The 9,457-nt window shown below is 40.3% G+C and overlaps 1 protein-coding gene across 1 annotated transcript in view; it reads right to left on the bottom strand.

The window, feature by feature from the left end:
• Positions 1-2,050: 2,050 nt before the first annotated feature.
• Positions 2,051-9,457, bottom strand: part of LRRC8C (leucine rich repeat containing 8 VRAC subunit C) — an 84,518-nt gene continuing 77,111 nt past the window's right edge. Inside the window, exon 3 of the mRNA XM_055341279.1 lies at positions 2,051-8,611. Coding sequence (XP_055197254.1) covers positions 6,338-8,611 — 2,274 coding nt within the window. The 3' untranslated portion in view covers positions 2,051-6,337. The remainder of the gene's footprint in view (positions 8,612-9,457) is intronic.

Raw genomic sequence — 9,457 nt, 5'->3', positions numbered from 1 at the left:
CTTTGTGTCACTTTTCCCAAGAGCTATGTTACCTGGATCCATTACTAAAAATTGAACTAATAAATATTTTTTAAAGGGTTATGTCTTGGGACGCCTGAGTGGCTCAGAGGTTGAGCATCTGCCTTCGTTCGGCTCAGGGTGTGATCCCAGAGTCCAGGGATCAAGTCCCATATTGGGCTCTTTGCATGGAGCCTGCTTCTCTCTCTCTCTCTCTGTGTGTGTGTGTATGTGTGTGTCTCAGAAATAAAATCTTTTAAAAAACTAAAAAAATAGGGCAGCCCGGGTGACTCAGCAGTTTAGCGCCACCTTCAGCCCAGGGTCTGATCCTGGAGACCCAGGATCGAGTCCCATGTCAGGCTCCCTGCATGGAGCCTGCTTCTCCCTCTGCCTGTGTCTCTGCCCCTCTCTCTCTCTCTGTCTGTCATGAATAAATAAATAATATCTTAACAACAACAACAAAAAACTAAAATACTAAAAGATAAAAAAAAATAAAAATGAGAAAATAAATGGTGATATCTAAATGTAACAAGTTGAAATAAAATCAATTTCTTGAAAGATTAAAAAAATGAAGAGAAGGCCCATTTTCCACTTGTTTGGAAACTTTTTCTTTTTTTAAGATTCTTATTCATTTGACTCAGAGAGAGAGAGATCGAGAGAGCACAAGTAGGGGGCATTGCAGGCAGAGGGAGAGGGAGAAGCAGACTCCCCACTGAGCAAGGAGCTCGATGAGGAGCTTGAGCTCATCACCCAGGATCATGACCGGAGCCAAAGGCAGACGCTTCACCGACTGAGATATCCAGGTGCCCTGTTCACAAACTTTCTAACAAGATTCCCTAAATCAAAATAATCAGAATGGCCAGTTTGGTTTATGTTTGGTAATAACTCCTTTGTCTAATACTATGTCTTTTATGCAAAATATTTAAACTCTGCAAATACTTTCATCTAAGGTATGCTGATCATATTCATGTTTGTACCTTGCTTTGTTCAAATATGAAATCTAAAACATATAGCCTGCATTCAAAGAATTGCTCACAAAAATAATACAGCCTCTCGCTTTTTTCTTACTTGGATACTTAGGATAATATTGAAACTTATACTCAGAAATACATAGGGTCAGAGTATCTCACAGAGTCTAAAATTGTCTTTAGTGACTTCCCTCTTATATATTTCTGAACCCAAACAAAAATGCTTATATCTCACTAGCCTGAACAACAGTGAATAACTGAATCAATTTATTCAACATCAGTGTTTATCTCAATATTATGCATAAATGAAAGGGCCAGAAGATGGGCCATTGGAAGGCACCAGTGGGCCGACTTCTCTGTATGTGCAAGTTGCCCTGAATCGCCAGCTCTCTGCATTCTATTGCATTTCTCAGCTCATGTCTCCAAAATTTCTCGAGCTGCCACACGATCCTGTGTGAGTTTCTGATGCACACACTCACAGGGCCTCTTGCCACACTCAGAATCCTTCTTGGTCTCAACAGTCTTTCTCCCAAAGGCTACCAGTTGATTATCAGTAAGATGATGGAGTCACAAGTGACTATAGGAAAACACGGCAAGTGACAATTTAGCTTCAAAAGTTATTTTCTTCTGCGTGAGTGGCATATAAAGTTTTCTTAAAAAGGACTTCCATAAGCCCGAAGGGTATGTGGCTAACGAGGGGAGGCTTCCTAGCTGAGCAGAAGCATCCTGATTCCTTTAAGTAACCACAATCATTACCGTGGAAGTGTTTTGTGAAAGCTGCGCTGGACAGCAATTGCATAATCTGATCTGGCAAAGGCACAGCCGCTGCACTCCAGACTACATATTAAAGCACTAATTACTCAAATGGAACTCCAGGGGCACCTGAGGTGGATGCAGCAGCACAGTGAATTAAGGAAGGAAATAATTAGTCACAATTGCAGAAACTCGCTAAACACGAAGTGAAAGAAGGCATGCTGCCTATTTCCTGCGCAGTACAGAGAGCCCTAGCAACGGCATATGCGAAACCCAGGAGAAATGCAAGAGATAAACACAACTTCTGTAATCGAATAAGGGACGAATCTCAATTTTGAATTACAAAAATGACTTTATTTCCGTTATTTTCTGTTCCTATGTGCTACATAGCCAAATAACATGAAGACATTTTGTCGGGAATTTGCGCTTCGATGAATCGACTCTCAAGCATTTTCTTGACAGTCTTAGAGGTTTTACCAGCATTTGACACAATCTGGACAGAGAGTGAGAGAAAATAAGTAGCAGTAAAAAGAAACAACTAAGTGAGCACATAAGGCATTGAGTTTCAACTCCAGTAAAAATACTCATTGGAGAGGCAGTCAGGTCGGGGAGGAAACAGTATTCAGCAGAGAGCAAATCTGTACTTACATTTAAAACCATGCATAGGAACCGTTACTTAACATGGCCAACAGGTTAAGTTGTTCAAAGTACCCCTTTTCAAGGTCTTCTGATTAAAAAAAAAAAAATCCCTGGGCCAGAGGACACTCTTCCCTCTCCCCAGAATTTAAGGATATTACCTGTGTCAGTACATGGCTCTGGGAAGAGGCAGTAAGAGTGGACACCTAGTTTGAAAGGCTGGTATGAAATTGTACTAGAAGCATGTCGCTGAGGCCTAAATCTGATAAATCAATTTTAGTACATGTGCTGCCAAAGCGAGCACTAAATCTGATAAATCAATGGTAGCATTTCCCTCACTCGTAACTGGGCTGTTTTGTTCACTTGTCTTACTAACTTAGGGTGACTACAGGAATCTACCGTGAGTTCTTGAGACCCTACCAAAAATGTGAACTGCTTGGCTAGCATTATCACATTCAGTATTAATGGGAGAACACAAGTGGAAATTATATTAAAATTTATCTTATCCATTCACTGCTAAGTGCTGCTGACCATTTTCATTCGTAAAGATGGATCATGAGTGTTCACTGTTTAAGTAAATATAGCATGACTCTTAATCAGGGCTTTGGTAAGAAATTAGAGAGTCGAATAAACTACTTAAAAATGGACTTTTTAAAAACAATAGAAATAGAAAAACAAACAATAGCAAAACTCCTCTTGGGGGAAATGGTAAGAAGAGACACAAAGAATCTGTCTTCTCTTTCTTCATCTCAGAAATCATAAGACAGCATATTGCAAGAACTTGGACTTTCCTCACCCCAAGTAACCCGAGAAAGATTCCAGGTTGTTTAAGATCCTCTCTAAGAAGACAGCTTGAGAGGCAGATAAAGAGGCACCTCTGAATGAACAAAATACTCATTGCAGGCATATTTTCCAGGCCTTTCTGAAAATGCAGTGCTGCTGAACAGGATGCCATGTAAATTGCTGGAAGTCTTTGCAGTAGCTACATGGGAAATGTAATGGCAGGGAAAAGGTGAGTGAACGACAAGAAAAATTTACAGTTGTCTCACTGTATCAAGAACACTTATGTATTAAAAGTGTTGTGTTAAAAACAAAACAAAGCAAAAACCTCATACATAATTAGTTTTCTGAGGTGTGGTCTTAGGTGAGTTCCACTGGGGTATAATTATATGCTCTGCTTCAACCAGACCATCACCGGAGACCTGTTCTATACTTAACCATTAAAACTGACCCAAAAGTATACCCATCATGGGCCTCAAGCAGCCATAGGAGATATGAGTACATGTGGTGCTTTTATATTTACATAAGCAGCTTCTCATGAATCCTACAGAGGTTGGAGAAATAGAGCTAGTTGTTCCTTTTTATTTAGCAAGAGCACTTGTAAAATACAGAAAGGGAATAGGTAAATACCCCTTTTACACTGAGTTGATCCATTAAAGGACTTTAGAAAAGTCAGCAGTTCATTTACCTGAGTTTCCCATTTAAAGGCTAAATGTAATTGAATACTTTTTGCTTATAAATGTGAACAAAAACTTGTAATATTGAAAAGGGCCAGAGTCAGAAAATTGAGACTCAAGATGGAATTGGAGACTTTTGAATTTTTATAAAATCTAATAGAAACATCTATGAGTTTTCCTTCTTAGTTAAAACATAAAGTCATAGAACAATACTGATTTACTGGATGTTATTTAGAATTTAGGTTAGGGGTCAGCCTGTGAAATCATTAAGAAAACAAATCAGAGTCTTTTGGAATTGTGAGCAAAGTTTACAAGTGATAAAACTACTAGTCACTTTGGTTATGAACCCCTGTGACATGAATTAATACCAGATAAAGACTTCAGCATAAATATGATTTTTAACCTGAATAGATCCCTTTCAAAGGGTGATATAGAAAATAACTATAAATTTTATCCAGAAAAATAGTGCACCCAGTGTTGTAACAGTAGTTATTTAAGCTTACCTTTCAACAGGGTATTTCTGTCATGCTCAGCCATGGAGAATCTTCCAAGTCTTTTGTTTGTTTAAAACAAAGAGGGCTGTGTTTCTAAATACAACCCATTGTTCATAATCAAGATCCTAACCATATTCTGGAATTGAATATTGTCTCCTATAAGAAACATAGCCATGTGACTATTTTAAACATATCATTTCAATTCTAGGTGGGAAATAAGTTATACAAAATCCACTGTTCCAACACTCTGACATAGAGCAGAAACAATAAAGCAATCTGGACTACATGATTTCATTACTAAACAAATGAAAGCATCTCTTTCCCAAATCCTTCACTCCACGACGTCTCCTAGCATTTCAAACGTGACTGAGGTACATGTATGTGCTGAGTAGTTCTGTATATGACTCTGTATATGACTCCAAGCAGCACTGCGCAAAATCACCAGGATCAAGGAGCAAAATTTAAAAGCAGTATTTTGAAACCCCAAATCATCTTTCTATTTTCTTTCATTGTTAAGTCACAAAACTCTCTTAGATCAGACTAGAGTTCCGAAAACAGTCAGTGTGAATTTATCACATAAGACAATATTCCTATGATCCGTAATACTGGTCACGGGTTGAGGGCACAAATAAGTGTTTTCATTTTCCTGTTCTACACAGCTTAAGAATCAATAGCAGATTTTGCCCAAGATGCATATACTACGTTGGCTTAAATACGAAGATAAATAAAAGCTCTGCTGACCATCAGACAAAAATGATTTCTAAGTGGCATCCACTTAGCAATTTATTCACCCCTTTTGAAAAAAGTCACAGAACCATTTTAGATGAGATGCTTATTTTAAGCCAAAAAGCAGATGTCCTGTGCTCACATCACTAGCATCCGTAGCAAGGGCAGGATTTCGGAAGATCCATTTCATAGATGTGGATTATTCTGCATAACAGGGAAAATCTGAATAGATGGCCACCCCACCCCATTTCATAGATGTGGATTATTCTGCATAACAGGGAAAATCTGAATAGATGGCCACCCCACCCTGGCACCCAGTGCACTTGAGTACAGCGCACCAGCTCTTTCAGAGAGCGCTTAAGCAGTGAATTTTCTTTCTCTCTGATGTACCCACATATCAAGATATAAAAGATAATTAAATTACTTAAAAACCAGGCTTCTGATTCTGATTTTTAATTTAATTACCTATTTTAATTAAAATAAATCTAGCTTCTCTAAGGTTGTTCACCAGTACTACATAGCAATATTAAAGGTGGGGGGAGGGGAGCCTCTGTATTTTGTTTTTAAAATGATATCTTTGAAATGTTGGTGGAAATGCAAGTTAGATTATAAATGACCAATTCAGATCAGTCAGCCATGGAAGATCATTGTTTTCACTCACTTATGAAATCCTAGCCTAACGATATCACATTGACTGTCAGGTATATGAAATAACACAATTCAGGGTTCTGTTGGAGATGAAGAGTAATTTTAAAAACAACAGTCTGTGACAATGCACTTATGTGAATTTACACTCCAGAGAGGAGTGTTCTGTAGGATGAAGGACTTGGCCAATGCAGAAGGCAGCTGGTATTACAAGAATTAGCACAGACTCCTTGGCGCATACATGATGAAAACAAAAGTAAGGACCCTGTACAGGTGTAAACAAGCTAAAAATGGCATTGGCAAAATATCTCTTTCAAAAATACCAAAAAGCATGCAACTCAAGATTCCCTCCCATAAGAATGAAATGACAAAAAAAAAAAAAAACAAACAAACAGATGGAACCATCTGTTTCTGTCAGTAGAAAACAATAATAGATACATCAGGTTCCAGGACAAATAAAACTTTAAAATATTAATGTTGAAAAAATACAATTAAATTTTTATTAAAAAATACACACTCCTTACTCAATCTTGTGTACATTTTGTTTTGTGTGAAAGAGGAAAAAAATAAAATAAAATAGGAAAGGCATCAAGACTACCTAGTTATTTATACTGTATTTGGTAGAAGCGTGTTTCGGTCAAGCTTTAAAGCAAAAAATCAGTTATTCTGCTTTCATTTGCTCCCGGACATCGGAAGGCAGAGTTTCAAACAGAGCATCCTCCACCACGAGCCCGGCTCGCTTCAGGGCCCGGCAGTCACCCAGTTCGGGAGGGAGGATTTCAAAGTGATTGCCCTTCACGTCTAAATAGGAAAGAAATAATAAGTTTCCAATTTTCGGTGAGAGTACCGATAGGCTGTTTTTCCCAATCTTCAGGGTTTTAAGTTTCTTGCAGAAGTAGAGTTCATCTGGAAGGCTCTCCACTTTGTTACACGTGATGGAAAAATACTGTAAACTCTGTAGGACTCCGACCTCCGGTGGGATGAACCGAATGTCATTGTAGGACAGGTCCAAGTATCGGATTTTGTTGCATAGGAAGAGATGGGAGGGCAGCACCTCTATTTTGTTGTGGCTGAAGGCCAGGCGCTCCAGGCTGGTGAGTTTCTTTATATGCTCTGGGATGTAGGTGATGCTGTTGTGCCACAGTTTTAGCACTGTCAACTTCCTCAAGTGCTGGAAGCTAACGATTTCTTCTATAGATTTCAGGTTATTCTCTTTGAGGTCCAGTTCCTGGAGGCTCAGCAGGCTGAACACGGCGTGGGGAATGCGTTCGAGGTCGCAGTGGACCAGCTCCAGCTCTGTCAGATTGGTCATCTTCTTTAAGTTGTTGAGCATCACCAGCTTGGTGCCGTCGTTATGTATGCACATCTTCTGGAGGTGGCTGGAAACGTCCACCACTGCCTGGGGGATTTTGGAAACGTTGCTTTTGATTGAGAGGATTTTAAGGCTTTTGAGATCCCGCAGAGACTCAAGAGTGACATTTCTGGAAATATCATGACTTAGAGAGCCAACCAGATAGAGCTCTTCCAGATTCCGGAGCCCATACATCCAGGGGGGCAGCTCCCTCATATCATCAAACTTGACGCTCAAGACCTTGAGGTTTTCCTTCAGGAAAGAGAGGGCTGCGCTGTGGATCTTGACAGAGCACTGGTGCAGCGAGAGCTCCTGGAGATTGTCCAGCTGCGCGATGGTGGCGGGTATCATCACGTTCTTGATGATTTCAAGCTTGAGAGACTGCAACTCCGTGATCTCAAAAACTGTGTCTGGAAGGCCAGAGAGCATGATCAGAGGCAGTTCCAGCCGGTTGTGGGCGTTTGTCTGTAGCTTCTGCCTCAGTTTGTCGGGAGTCCACTCGTTATTTAAGTTCAGCTGTTTTAATTTGTTCTCGCTCACTTCCGACAGGAACACCGCAAATCTCTTGGAATACAGTGGGTCGTACTGATCTATCATATGAAGCATAAAAGCAAAGTCATTTTTCACATCTGGAATATCATCAATTCCAGTCTCCTGCCGGACATACTCGAAAGAGTATTCCCGTAGAGAACGGTAGAACAGCCAATATAAGGTATAAAGGCACGTCAATCCGTAGATACTTACGAAACACAGGTAGCAGAAGGACAGTTTGGAGAACAAGTGTGCCATGGTGTGGTTACAAGAAAAGTTCTTATATCCAGTCATGTCCTGAATGTCGACATTACAGTCCACCGTAAACTGAACCTTGGAGACCAGGGCGCTATTATAGGCAATGATGATGAGGAATTTTATGACCTTAAGGACAGTCTGGCGAACATACATAGCGTACAGTATATCGCCTTCTTCTACGTGCAGCCTGAACTTCTTTACCTTCTCAAACAAGGCCTTTGCTTGCTCCCCTTCCTTCTTATCCAGAGCTCCTGCAGTGGATTTGTCAACCACAAACTTCTCGGGAATTGACTTTAGGGACTGAGAGTTGACCAGGCTGCCTTCTGGGCCAGACTGGATGGTGTTGGACCTGCTCATGTTGTTCTTCCGGTTGTCCTTCTCTTCTGAGTCCTCCCCAGACACTTCTGATAAAGCCCGGGTGGTCCACGGAGAGTCAAAACACTTGCCCAGGATGGAGATGAAATGTTCTATTTTGGAGCTGGAGCCAGGGAATTTGAACCAGAAGTTGCTGCAGAGCATGAAGACCAGGGTATGGATGAGGACAAGGTAAGGGAAATACTTGGCATACCAGTGGAGGGCTCGCTCATAACACATCTGGTTTATGAAACTGTACTGCTGAAGATCCAAATCTGTCTTTAGTCCTTTCATTTCCACAGTGGCGGGGTTGGTAGGAGATGGTTTAGGGGGAGGCAGCGGGGTGGTGCTGGCAACTGCTTGAGAGACGTTTGAAACGGAAGAGTGATTCTGAGAAGGCTGAACTCTTTTTGGAAGGCAGATTATCTTGTCTTGCATGACCTGAAACACAGAAGTAATATTTTCAAATTATATTATTCAAAGAGCTCTGATAATGTCATTAGTGTGAAGAAAGCAGCCATAACATCCAATAAATGTCCATTTCCTTTGCCTGGAGAATGCAACGTTCGATTCCGGCACCGAGATTTTATTCCCTGCCCATGTGCTGGGAAAAAGAAATATCTGACTTTGCTCATCATGTGTAAGTTATGACACAAAACACAGCTGTTTTCTAGGCCACAGAAGAACTCACAACAAAATAAATATTTGAGGAACGCTCATGTATTTCAAAATTTTGCATTTCTTCTTTCACTGGAGCCTGGGAGAATCAGTCATTGGTCTGGGAAGTACATCCCCTTATCAGACTCGATCTTGAATTGGACGGCTCCCAAGATTAGATGGGCTTGCGTATGAGAATTAACAGGATTGGCAGCAGGAAATGTTGGAAGAAATTCCTGTCTTTATCATTTCCCCTTTACTTTCTGCCCATATCCTGGACTGCATGCATAGATGGATCCAAATGGCCTTCATAAAATGGGAATTCACTAAGCTTTTATAAAAACCATTTCATCTCTCTGCTCCATAGTAAAATAATTAGGTTTCAACTTGCTGGCTTTTCACACAAAATGTTACATTGAAAACTTTTATCCTTCCAGCAATATCTCAATTTGTCGAAAACAACAACAACAACCACCCAGTAAATCCTAAGAATGTCCAATAGTCTCACAACACTGCTTTTTGGGTAAGAGAGAATGCATCCTTTTTATTTTATTTTTTTAAGATTTTATTTATTCATTTGAGAGAGAGCAAGCATGAGAGCACAAGCAGGGGGAGCAGCAAAGAGAGAGA

Source organism: Nyctereutes procyonoides, unplaced genomic scaffold (assembly GCF_905146905.1).
Source record: "Nyctereutes procyonoides isolate TBG_1078 unplaced genomic scaffold, NYPRO_anot_genome, whole genome shotgun sequence".
NCBI lineage: Eukaryota > Metazoa > Chordata > Mammalia > Carnivora > Canidae > Nyctereutes > Nyctereutes procyonoides.
Note: the sequence above shows the minus strand (reverse complement) of the source record. Positions and strands in the feature narration are given on the sequence as shown.